At 29.6% G+C, this 12,999-nt stretch overlaps 1 protein-coding gene across 3 annotated transcripts; it reads right to left on the bottom strand.

The window, feature by feature from the left end:
• Window positions 1-4,130: 4,130 nt before the first annotated feature.
• On the bottom strand, window positions 4,131-11,343 carry LOC137824233 (CBL-interacting serine/threonine-protein kinase 3-like). Of its 3 annotated transcripts, none has more exons than XM_068629772.1 (15): window positions 11,187-11,343; window positions 9,398-9,608; window positions 9,084-9,146; window positions 8,145-8,216; window positions 7,728-7,835; window positions 7,533-7,613; window positions 6,693-6,746; window positions 6,473-6,598; window positions 6,301-6,390; window positions 5,827-5,949; window positions 5,625-5,735; window positions 5,257-5,370; window positions 5,102-5,158; window positions 4,944-5,018; window positions 4,131-4,511 (listed from the first exon to the last, which is right to left on the bottom strand). In XM_068629772.1, the coding sequence occupies exons 2-15, from the start codon at window positions 9,566-9,568 to the stop codon at window positions 4,431-4,433; spliced, it is 1,326 nt and encodes a 441-aa protein (XP_068485873.1). In that variant the 5' UTR covers window positions 9,569-9,608; window positions 11,187-11,343; the 3' UTR covers window positions 4,131-4,430. The 3 variants fall into 3 exon arrangements, with proteins under 3 accessions (XP_068485873.1, XP_068485871.1, XP_068485872.1); XM_068629770.1 differs by having other exon boundaries at window positions 10,864-11,340; XM_068629771.1 differs by having other exon boundaries at window positions 10,110-11,200.
• Between the last annotated feature and the right edge of the window lie 1,656 nt (window positions 11,344-12,999).

Raw genomic sequence — 12,999 nt, 5'->3', positions numbered from 1 at the left:
AAACGTCTCTTCTTCTTACCATTCTTTATATTTTTTTATAAAAGTATCCTTGTGAATCTAATTTATATCTACAAGAGTCAATAGATTAATAAATTTGAAAATGTGCAAAATAAATTATAACATCAAAATTTAAATAAGTAATGGCTATATTTTTTTTTTAAAAAAAACTCTAGACACAATATTTTATTCTCGGCTTCTCACCTTAAGTACACATTAGGATCACTCTCACTAAAGATAGGTAGTTTTACAATAGGTGAATAAGGGCCAGCCACATGTTGACGCCTCTCTTCATGATGATGGTGCCTTCGCCGTTCATTGCCTTCATGATATCCATGAGAAGAGTGAGAAGTCCTTGAAGAATGCCTATGATGATGATGTCTTCTCTCCCGGTTTTGATGAACATCTTCACGGGCGATCTCCAAGCTTTGGAGCCTTGCCTCCATTTGTCTTATCATGTCAAGATATTGTGCATTTGATTGTCTAGCATTCTTTAAATCTTCAAAGAGAGCTGCCTTTTGAGGTGAGCAAGGTTTGGAGGATTCTCCACTAGAAAAATTATCCATGATAATAAAAGGCACAAAAAAAGAAACAAACAATTAAGGAAACTTGTTAGCAGAATAAAGCAAAATGTAGCTTGCTGGAAAAGACCAAAAGAATGTACTCAACCACTCCAAGAAAAGTGTTCTTTCCTTAGTCAAGCCTCTCTTGTGGATTGGATGAGCTTCAAATGAAAAATGTCAAAGCAAACCACACTCACTTGAACAAGTCACCATAAAACTTAGAGGAAACAAGAAGACAAGCAAGAAAAGATATAAGCAAGAAAAGCTAAACCAAAACAGAATGCAATATATGACAAAACTGGAAAAGAATATGAATTAAAAGACAAGCAAGAAAAGTAAGGCACACAATGAAAGGATAGCACACAAAGGAGTCCTAAAGAATAGTACTAGAATAGATCGAAGAAAACAAAAACAATGCTACTGGAATTTTTGGTTAAAACTGTGCGTGACTTTAAAGATTTAACTGTAACGGTAGAAAGCGAACTGGAATGTGAAATTTTAACCACTGGAAATGCAAGATGTTATCTAAAAATTGGCACTGAAATCACTCAAAAACAGTAAGCCACACTGTACATATTTCATTTATCATTTTTTTTATATTGAATTTTGATGTATTTCTTTTTTTCACTCTTTTATAACACCTCAAACTACTTAAATCCAGAATTTCAGAATTTTCTAGTAATCACAGAAATTTTGATAAACCAAACAGTTAGCACGCTTTTAAGAAAAACATAGGAACCTATACTGGAATGAAAAACAGAATGGAGAAACTTCAAAAGACACAATAGAATTGATGTTTAAAAACTTGTATAGATCTAATACACAAACATGAACTCAAAACTAAAAAAAAATGCACCAAAGGATCAAGAAAAAACAGAAACCAAAATTTGTACTCAAATAAAAGCAATCAACCAAAGATAGCAAGAAAAGTACTACAAGGACTTGATGACATTATAGAAAAAAACATGACTGGACAAAACAAGTAGGGATTCAAAAATTAAAATGACTCAAGCACAATGAATTAACAACAATTAAAACAGCAAGAAATACTCAAAAAACACAAAAACAGAATCACTAATCACAAAAACAGAATCAAAGTGTCCAGCAATTCAAAAAAAAAAAAAAATTTGCACACAACCATAACTCTAGATACCACATTATATGAGCTGGATAGACACTTAACAAGAAACAACACTTTAAGGAGGCTTAAGGTCATCTCAATGGAGGATAATGTCATCCAAGAGAGAAGCCAAACTCATTGAACAATGAGTGCCATGTCCTTTTCACAAACACTTGCGGAATTGAAAGGAAAGCAAGAACAAATCAAGAACACAAATAGAAACACAATTGAAATATGTAATTAACTAAAACTGGACAGAATTGAAAGAGGAAACATATCTACCGATTAAAATCATCCAAAGAACACAATAAACCGATTGGAAACTCAAGAACAACAAAAGAACCAAACTAAAAGGTATTAACTATAGACTTTATTCAGTCTTACTGTCACCCAAATTTGACTACTATCCTTCGGAAATATTTTAATTAGGTAAAGCTTTTATATATTAAGCATTTAATATAATTTTGATACTTATTTCTATTGAGTTTGAATTCTAATTTAAAATTTAAATATTTTTTTTATATAGATGAATTTTTTTATAGCGAATATTTATTATCTAAATAACAATTAGATTTTAATGTTGTATATAATCTTAATAAATATCAATTAAATATTAAAATTTTAAATATCAAATTAATAATTATTTTATATTTTTAAATATAAGCAATTTTAAAAATACTAAATTTTGATGAAGTCATAATATCTAAATATCATTTCATGTTAAAGCTATTAAGCAAATAATAATTATCAAATTATATATAATTATTGTATGCAATATTGTACGATATTGTTTGCCATTAATTTAATAATGATAGAATAACTCTCTATATATTTACTATGCAATTAATTTAATAATGATAGAATAACTTCATATATATTTTCTATATAGGGAGTGATACTCATAAGATAATAAGAAACATCTCTTCTTCTTACATTTTTATTTTCTTATAAAAACATCCTTATTCTTGTGAATCTATTTTATATCTACAAGAGTCAATAGATTAATAAGTTTGAAAATATGTAAAATAAATTTATAACATCAAAATTTAAATAAGTAATGACTATATTTTATTTTTAAAAAAAACTCTAGACACAATTTTTTACCTTCTTCAATATCTTTATCTTTTATATTCATTAAACATTTTTTTTCTATTTTTCTTTATCTAAAAAAAAACTTCAAGTGTTTTAATTTTATATTATAATAATTAATAAACACTAAAATATTTATAACTATTTTTAAAAATTTAACTATAATTTTATCTTTTATTTTAATACATAAATTATAATTTCTTCCATTATAACATTATAAAAATATTTAAAATATTTTTTATATACACAATTTTTTATAACTTTGGTAAAAGTTTTGTATTATTATTTTGATTGATTTTATTATAAATTATAAGTTTAATTATCTTTTTCGTCCTTACATTTTGGGTCAATAGTTAATTTAGTACACTAATTTTAAAAAAAATCAATTTAGTCCCTATATTCCTTAAAATGTATTCAAATTTGTTATTTTCCCACCTAACGACGTCAAGTATTACTGATGTGGGAGAGAGTGTTTATGTGACAAAAAGAGAGTTTATGTGAGAGAGTGACAAATATTAATGATATTATTACTATTATTATTGTTATTATTATTATTATTAGCATTACTATTATTCTTATTCTTATTAATAGTACTAATAATAATAATAATAATAATAATAATAATATTTTTAATAATAATAAGAATAATAATAATAATAACAATAAGAAAATAATAATAAGAAGAATAATAGTAACCGTAGTAATAATAATAATAAATAATAATAATAATAATAGCAACAATAATAATAATAAATAATAATAATAATAATAATAGTAATAATAATAATAATAATATTCATAGATAATCTTTTCATTATTATAATAGGCTTCCAACTAGTTTATTCTTAGAATTTTTTATGAATAAATATAGTCTACCTATGTATTATTTTTGTTAGCATATTGGTTTTGGTCTAGTCCTTGTATTATTGTATTTTCTTTCTTCTTCTTTTTTTTAATAATATTGTTTTTTCATGTGACAGCAGATGATTGTTGTTGCTTGAAGTGTCAGTTTAGCTGAAATGTCAAGTTACATAATAATGTATAACACGAGAGCTTTTATTTTTTTAAAAAAATAAAGGTCATATGATATTGTAAAAAAGATCATCCGTTTTTGTTAAAGATGAAATTGTAACTTTTGTTCTATTCCATTATAAAATATTCAAACAATAGAGTTACACTTTGATTTCAACCCAATTTACTATTATATTCCAATTTATCTCATTTCATTCTCAACCATCAATTCCAACATGGGTTGATTTTTTTTTGTCAAAATATTTTTTTTTTCTTCAATCTTTTGTTTTTAGTTTCCAGTTGCTGCAATGGGCTTTTACCATGTTGCTGGACAGGGATGAGAAAGAAAGTGACAGCAAAAGAAAAGATGGATAAATAGATAGGTATATACAATATCCAAATTTTCTTACAATTTTTGTTTCATAAACATAACTGGAAGTGTTGATGAGTAAAATTCTTGCACAAACTCCGCATGCTTTCCAAAAATAATAGCATGGTACAAAATATATTATGAGAATGTCGAAACAAACCTACAGGAAGGAACCTAAGAGGAAATAAGAATGAAGAAATTGGAAAATAGTATTACTTCAGAAATGAAGAAAATTACACTTGATAATATGATGATGATGATAGCAATAAAAATATCAATATCAATTTGTTTCTCTCATTTGCATATCATCTTCTGTTTTCCAAACAACATCATTCAGACTTGTTGAAAGCGTTTTGTAGAACTGCAGAAGATCAAACAAACAATTTCAATTAGATTCTGTTTCCAGCAGGGCCTGACCTTGTTATTCAAGAACAACAGAAGATCTACATCCCTTTCTTAATTCAACAACAACCTCATGATGAGGATATCAGAAACTTGAATTAAGTTCTTTTTTCTTCAGAAATATGTAATTGTGTACCACACAGATATGAAGTATAAGCTAGGCAGAAACAAATTCTTAATGGTACAAGCATAAAAAAAAGAAAAATATTTGATATTGACAAATGAATAATTCTGATGCTCCATTCCCATCTAACTGCTGATGTATTCTTCCAGGGAAAATTATTCCCTTGTAGAGAACTTTAAAAGTATATAAACCATAGAACAGTTATTTATGAAGTGGCAAGCAGATACTTTGTAAAGCAATTAAGCAAAGAAGGGGACAGAGACAAACCTTATGGAACTCCAATGTATCTCCTTTTGCCTTCCGTACCTCAACCATGTGAAGAGAAGGTGCCACTTGAAATATCTGTTTATGATTAGCACTTTTAAGTTTCAGTTTCAGGTACAATAATGTGACAAATAGTGTTCCATATCACCAAATAACAATACCTCAGTGGCAACATTAAGGTTTCCCTTCCTTCCAGCTTTCACATTTGCAAGCCTCATCTGCAGGTGATGGTTTATTAATTTCACAAACTACCATTTCATATAAAGCTATCTGAGTAGTAGAGAAGCTCATTATAAGTTGGACAAAAATAGCTTGCCTTGTAATTTTTCTTCTGCACATCAAAGCCAAGAGGTTTTGCTGCTTCCTCAATCTTGTTGATTATCTCATCTGCAGGTGATTTTGATGTGAATCTTGTTTCCCTTTTGAACCCCTGCGGTCAATAATGACATAAGAATAAAGAAAACATGGTAAATTTAGTAAGGTATCTCATAATTTGCACAAATTTGACTTTAAAAGAAAGCTCTCTCCCAAATTAAGTTCAAGTTTCAACATTAATAACTAGGTTTTATAAAATAAATAAATTAGTTTAAGCCAAAATTATAGTAACTTGCATGATTTCCCTGTATTTGAATTTTACATGAAATAATTTTAAATAAAAGCATCTTATCATGTGAAGCTGTGAACCTGCTCTGTATCAAACAAGTTTTCAAGGTTCAGCCCTTTGGACATGGAAATTAACTCAAACGCATTCATGGCCGTTGGCTGCTCTTCTTTCTTCTCTGTCACATGGTGCTCCTGATTATGCAAGCAAAATCCTTTATGAGAGAAGATTCCAGAACTCATAGAAAATCAATACCAAAATCATATCTAGTAATCTTCAACTTACTTCAGAATCTTTAAAGACAGCCTCAACATCATCTAGGTTGGTTTCCCCATTCTCCTCGAAAACTGGAGGCTTATAATCTTTCTTAAACCATTCATCATCCAAAATCTCAGGTATAGTGATACGCTGCGATACAGTCAGGGTGAATCAAAAATCAAGAGCAAAATTTAACTAATACAGAAAAAATAACCATAATACTGTATATTGAGGATCAGTTATCTTTTCTCCATCAATTTTATTGTGGTGCAGGGAACTAGCTAAATGTGATTCTGCAACTGGAAGGACTATTATCCTGATTTTTTTAATTATGAAATCAAACTGATATAGCTTGGTCATTATTGATTATTGGAAGTCACCAAGGATGAGTAGAAAGTTACAAGTTGGTTATAAGTAAAAGTGTCCTTTTACATTCAGAACAAAACAAACATGCAATTTTATATGATAATAAGTAAGCACATATCAAATGTTGCAACTTACAGTTGTGGGATCGGGATCCAAGATTCGTGTAATCAATTTCCTGGCAGTGAAAGAAAGCCACGGGGGGCAAGTAAATTCAGCAGCTGAGATCTGTGGATCAAGAAATAAAAAGTAATGGAGAGAAAACAAAGGCAAGACTAAAATAGTGCAATAAAGTTTGAATTGTGCTCACTTTCTTATACAGGTTCATAAGATTAGGGTCGTCAAAAGGTAAGTAACCTGCAACCAATACAAAGAGAATCACCCCACATGACCACAAGTCTGCAGTTGCCCCATCATATCCTCTATCATTAAGGACCTATATATAACAAGAGTATACAGTTAGAAGAGTGACTAAAAATGTATGAATTTTGGTACACAACTCACAAAAATAGCATGACATTTGTCTGTACCTCTGGAGCAACATAATTTGGTGTCCCACATGTAGTATGGAGAAGCCCATCATCCTATAAAGATTAAATAAATAAAATCTCTTCAAATGCAAGAAAACTTTGTCAACTTTTCATTAACATTATAGAATAAGTTCAAATTTATAACAATTGACATGCGGGGAAGAGAGAGCAGTGTCTTAGACAGGATCCAGCTTAGTTTTCATTAAGTAAAACTAACTCTAATTTTGGCATATTAATTACAATAAAACGTAATAATCTTGATAACCATATCTTCTTGTCTTCTTAAATTCAAAAGTTTCAAGTTTACATATTCCACACGAATAAAATTGTGTCCTATTCTATTATGAATGTGAGTAAAAGGATTTAAATATTTTTATGGATGATGAGTGAATGATCCTAATATAATTTTTCGATGCTGTTGACTCTTCTTTGTTCCAACTTCAATAATGTCACACTCATAATGCTATTATTCTTTCTCTTCCTAAATCTTAACTAATTACTTGCATAAGCTCCTGATTCAAGACAAATCAAATCATGTTTCTGGTTAAAATAAATCACCTATCACTGATAAAAAGGTTAAAAGGTTGTTGGAAGTTGTATCTTCCTGTGTTTCATAGATCTCCCTTCTGCAATTGCTGAACATATACTTTACTATCACCTGAATAAGATAGCATTCTCCCCATTTCTCACACACGTGTTCATACTTTCTAATTGTTTTATGTTCTTCTACGACATCACTAATTGGGCCATAGTTTTACTTCAAAAAGCAAGATAATTTACTGAACAAAGATTAACACGAAACAAAAGTGAAAGTCAGAAGTCAATGAAATTCATTATTACCCTAACTTGCTGCGAGAGGGCACTCAATCCAAAATCGGAAACTTTAAGGTTCCCTAAAGTATCTAAGAGCAAATTCTCTGGCTGCAGAAAGCATGTGAATAGGTATTAATTGTAAGAGGTTATATCTTATAAAATCAAACTCAAAAATAATTGTGACACCTGCACATGTGTGTGTGTGAGGTAAAGGAGCCTTACCTTCAGGTCTCTGTGGTAGACACCCCTGCTGTGGCAATAATCAACAGCATTTATAAGCTGTTGGAAATATCTACGTGCTTCATTTTCACTCATCCGTCCATGGTTTACCTTCACAACAAAAAGTCCATTGGAACATATGCAACAACTTTTCGGTGTAATAAAGATGGAGAGCATGTAATGTACTATGATCTAATTCTAAGACAATCCTATACACAACAACACAATGAATGATGATGATGTGTTGAATGAATGGATAAGGATCATATTCTCATGATCCAACACTTTCCTAGTTTCATAAGCTAAATAGGATTGGTTGACTGCAAATATATGTTAAAAAGATACTATGTGTTCTTTTTTTTCTCCAAAATTGTAGAATAAATTGAAAATTAAAGGAAACCAACAAAATTATACACTTACAATTTTGTCAAAGAGCTCCCCACCAGTCACAAACTCCAAAACAATATATATCTTTGTCTTGCTTCCCATGACCTGCCAACAAAAATGTTAAATTAGAAATAGAGTTACGCAACAAAGTAAACTGTGTTCATAATTAATTTGATTTCCAGTTGCATGTATACTACTTCCTAAGAAAATCATTTCTGTTTAGTCTTGATGATAAGATAAACACACAAAACAGCACCATCAGCAAATTATCTGACACACTGAGAATGGTGAGTTAAAGAGATGAAATAACATTGAAAGAGAAATGTATTTCACACGTATTCTAACTAATAACTTTTTTTTTGCATATATAAAAAATTTCTTCACGTGGACAATTCATGATGGAAGAATGTATCAAGCCAGTGGCAACAGAGGATTGGAAAGTTCTTTTCATAATGATGATTTAAGCATTCAACATATTTAGAACTTTCCCTACGTTTGGCAGGGTGGGAAGAAAATGAGAGCGAAGACAAAAGTTTAAAATTTGAATTGGAGAAGAGATAGAAGTAAAAGGTTTGAATGTTTATTTCTAGAAATCAACTTTTTCTCCAATTACTCTGCACTTTCTCTTCAACTAGAGAAAAGAATGTTATCTGTATTTTCTTTTCTGTTTATCCAAACATAACAGAATTAGGTGAACAAAGTTATTGGCTTTTTAAAAAATATAATATTTCAAATCATCTAATGACTAACTATTTACCAAGACACTTTCTAAACCATTTCTGGAATGGTAGGCATTAGGCAGAGTTCTTAGTGAAACAAACAAGAACGTTCTATACTCAACCACTACCATACGCTGCTTTTAAAAATAGCAAAACTTCAAGCAAGAATAAAATAAAGAAAAAAGTTATTTAAAAAAGGGAATGGCAAATCCTTGCATATGTGGTCCAGCAAGAGAGAGAGAGAGCGAGAGACCTCATGCAATTGAACAACATGTGGATGCTTGATTAATTTCATTGTAGCTACCTCTCTCCTGATCTGCAAAAAATACATTAAAAACATCTAAGAAACTTGACTTAATTTTGTCAGAGTCTGTGGAGAATCTACCAGTATAAAATACTAGTATATGACCAAAAACTAGACTTTCTCAACATATTGAAAGGTTTTGGAAAATGAGAGGAGGCATTATGTCATTAAACTGTTTGTTTCCTAATTAAACGAAGTAATAAATGAAGTAATAAAATTAAGGACAGAGTGAGATCCCAAGTGAAGTTCCTCAGGTATTCAACCTGCTCAGCCATCTTGTGCTTGAGCACCTTCTCCTTGTCAAGAATTTTAAGAGCCACAGGTTCTCCTGTCTCAGAGTTCCTTGCAAATTTCACCTTTGCAAATGTACCTTCACCAATTGTCCTCCCCACCTCGTATTTACCAACTCGGCGCTTGATCTTAGGCTGACTCATTCTTCACAAATGAACTTATGCACACTTAGGAGGAGTCTACCTGAAATGCAAATCAGAATTTAGTTCCTAACAAAATTTTATCCACAACTTAAGCCATAGAACAACAAACAAAGTTAATCCAAATCTTAATGTTTAGGAAATGCTGCTATTTTTATGGATTAAAACAAGAGAAAATAGTGTGTACATTGTTAAAGACTTTTTACATTGGAGTCCAATTACAGATGATGGGGTTTTGATTGATTAACAGTGTAAAGTGTAAATGTAAAATGACAGTGCATAAAAAACAAATCTTACAACAAAGCAATAGTTTCAATGTCGAAGATGAAAACTAGGAAACAGTTCTCAATTCATGTTCAGCATACATCCTAAAAATTAACGGTCCCTATTCTAACATGAATAATCAATCATAGATGATTTAACCCAGAGATCCCACTTTTATCTAGTAATGAAGTAAACTAGAGGGAACTTCGAGAAATTTAAAATCCATTGATACTGGATTTAAGTTGCAGAGAAGAGAACAATTGTTGGGATGAAAGATAACCTCAAAGTCTGTCTTCGAGTAAAAGATAAACCCTCAACCAGAATTGAGCTTGAATATGAAACAAACAGGAAATTTAACACCGCACACCTCTTTGAAATCCCTAACTTTGGAGACTAGATTTGTGAGAAAACCACCAATGATGAAAAGGTAAAACTGAAGGTCCTAAGTTAAAACAATATACAAAGATCAATTATCCAGCACTACAGACTCAAAAACCTTAGCCAGAAAGGGTTAATTTATTCAGCAGCAAAAAAATTTGGTAGAAGAAAAGGGGGCATTCATGAACTTAGGATCCACCCACCAAAAAGCTTCAAATCTCAAGACCCAGCAACACAAATGGAAATTTCAACCAGTTCTTTAATTTCTGTGACCTCAATTGAAATTAAAAAAAAAAACCCAGAATTTTACTTTCAAAAGAAATGAAGAGATTTTAAAAAGGAATGAAAAGACAGAAGTAACAAAAAAAAGAACTTTAAAACAATTATGGAAAGATGAACAAAAGACAGTTGAGGTAACCAGTATATGACCCAAAGGGATGCTGATAATGAAATAACAAAGCAAAGGCAGATCAAGTTTTCAAAATTCAAGTGCCACAAAAGCTGAACAAGGCAGTATGTTATATATACGACACCTTGAGGCTCATACCAGAAGAAGATAGACATGAAGATGGAAAAAAAAAAAGACAAAAGACAAAAAAACGTGGAAAGTGGAGAGATAGAAATATATATAGAGAGAGAGAGAGGAGAAGAAATACTTCAATCCAACGTACGAAGATAAGAATAACTGAAATTTTGCAGCGGAACCAAGCAAGGTTGGCTTGATGATTGTGTAGCTTGATGAACAGTTGCTTGGCTTTTGATTATGGCCAAAGGGCAAGAGATTTTTGTAACAACTACCAACCAATGTTATGCAATCGGACAGAACTGGAGAAAGTGTCTAGTTTTGCATTTTCTGCTATTTATGCTGGGAGCAACAACTTCAAACAGTTACTCATCAATGTTTATCTGTTTCCATGGAATGTATGTCTAGTAATGATAATAAAATATTTGAGGAAAATGAAGAGAAGAGAGAGAATACTTCTGGGGTTGATTGGTCTGAACCACAAGCACACAGTATTTATTTGATGTGGTCACAAATCACAGTGCCACTTGGTTTGCCACATTTCCACTGCCAAAATTTCAATTTGCAGAAATAACAGTGATGCATTGAAATGAACAGCTTCATTTGCCCCCACAATAAATTTGATATTTATTAAGTTAGATTTAGTGAGAAATTTAATGATTTTTTAGAGAAACACTAAGAACACGACAGAGTGGGCAGTAATTGGCGTCTACCAGCCAGTTAAGGAAATATAATAATAATTATTCCACTGTGAAAAAGACAAGTTTCTTCTTCTTAGGAGTATTACAAAAAAATTTGTTATATAATTTCTATTTTAACCATTCTCCTGAAACGAATTTTAGAAAGCATTGTTTTCAAAACATACTGTGTCTATAACTGGTGAATGATGATGCAAGGTATGTTCGTACTGTATATAATTGCTTTGAAATTCAGAAAAATCACAAAGGACTCAGAAATTTCTAAATTTTGTAAAGTTCAGTAAAAACTGAATTTTTTTTTTTTTAAATCTTAGTATAATTTTTTATTAAAAAACAGTCTGGGGTATTTTCAACATGTTTGACTTGATTTTTACTACGCATTTTCAACGTTAAAAAATTATAAAAGGTGTTATCTTTTATTTTTAGTATTATATTATTTTCTGTAAAAAAATTATGTTATTTTGTTAAGAACAAATGAATTGCATGTTAATGATTATTCAAGCATCAAATGTTAAACAAATGAGTTTATGAGTAGAGTTGTAAAAATATGGACATGATAAAAACAGAATACATATATAAAACTAACATGGAAAAAATAATAAAATTTAAAGAATATGAAATTAATTTTAATCCATATATTTTTAATTTGTTTTAATTTTATTTAAAAAAATATTACTTTAAAATTTTTAATATATTTTTAACTCATTTTATATCTCAAAAGGAAAGAGACTCTAGATATTTTAAAAAAATACTAACAAAAATAACATAGTTTATACAATCAACAAATTCGTTTTATACATTAGTTATTAACTTATATTGAAACTTCTTCATTCATTTTTATATTGAAAATATCTATGTAATTATTCAAAATAATTAACATAAAATGTTTTTATATATTATTATAATTTAAAAATGTAATTCATGTATGATATATAAAATTATGTTTATTATTTTTATATTTACGTTAAACAACAAATAAATCATGTAAACAACTTTTCAGTTCATCTTGCCATAATTTTTTCATGCATAATATTTTATGTTGCGCGTCAAATTTCATATTAGATAAGTTGACATAGTCTATGATTTTAAATTTGTTTTATTTTACGTACAAGAAAGTATTTGTAGTAATATTTCTCCTTTTCCTTAAGTTTCTTTGATTCTTATCCAAATATCTTCCTTATTTTATTATGAAACAAAGTTTGAGAAACACATTATATCTTCACTTTTCTTATTCAGAAAATTGTTATGTTCACGTGAATAACAAACAAGGATATGAATGTAGAGAAATCATAAGTGCACCTTAACATTTCCTTAGTCAAACACGTCGGAGTTCTAATTTTTTTTCTTTTAATTTTTCAAACAATTATATATGTATATGGTTTGACTTTATTCATAATTCTGATTAAAGTGATCGATAAAAAAATGTTTATATGAATTTATTTTATCTTTAGCTAAGGTAGAATTTTTAACATATCTTTTACACTAAGACTGTCAATATGTGAAATTAAATATTTGTGGATAATTTGAGTGGTACGAAAATCCAACAATTATTGTTATGAATGATTCAAAAT

This window comes from Phaseolus vulgaris, chromosome 8 (genome assembly GCF_000499845.2).
Source record: "Phaseolus vulgaris cultivar G19833 chromosome 8, P. vulgaris v2.0, whole genome shotgun sequence".
Taxonomy (NCBI): domain Eukaryota; kingdom Viridiplantae; phylum Streptophyta; class Magnoliopsida; order Fabales; family Fabaceae; genus Phaseolus; species Phaseolus vulgaris.
This window is presented reverse-complemented; position numbering and strand designations above follow the sequence as displayed.

Coding starts and splice junctions, on each gene's coding strand:
- LOC137824233 (XM_068629772.1), bottom strand. CDS start 9,568: ATGAGTCAGCCTAAGATCAAGCGCCGAGTTGGTAAATACGAGGTGGGG. Junction 5,159..5,256: donor TGCAGAAGAAAAATTACAAG/GCAAGCTATTTT, acceptor CATCACCTGCAG/ATGAGGCTTGCAAATGTGAA. Junction 5,019..5,101: donor ACCTTAATGTTGCCACTGAG/GTATTGTTATTT, acceptor AATCATAAACAG/ATATTTCAAGTGGCACCTTC.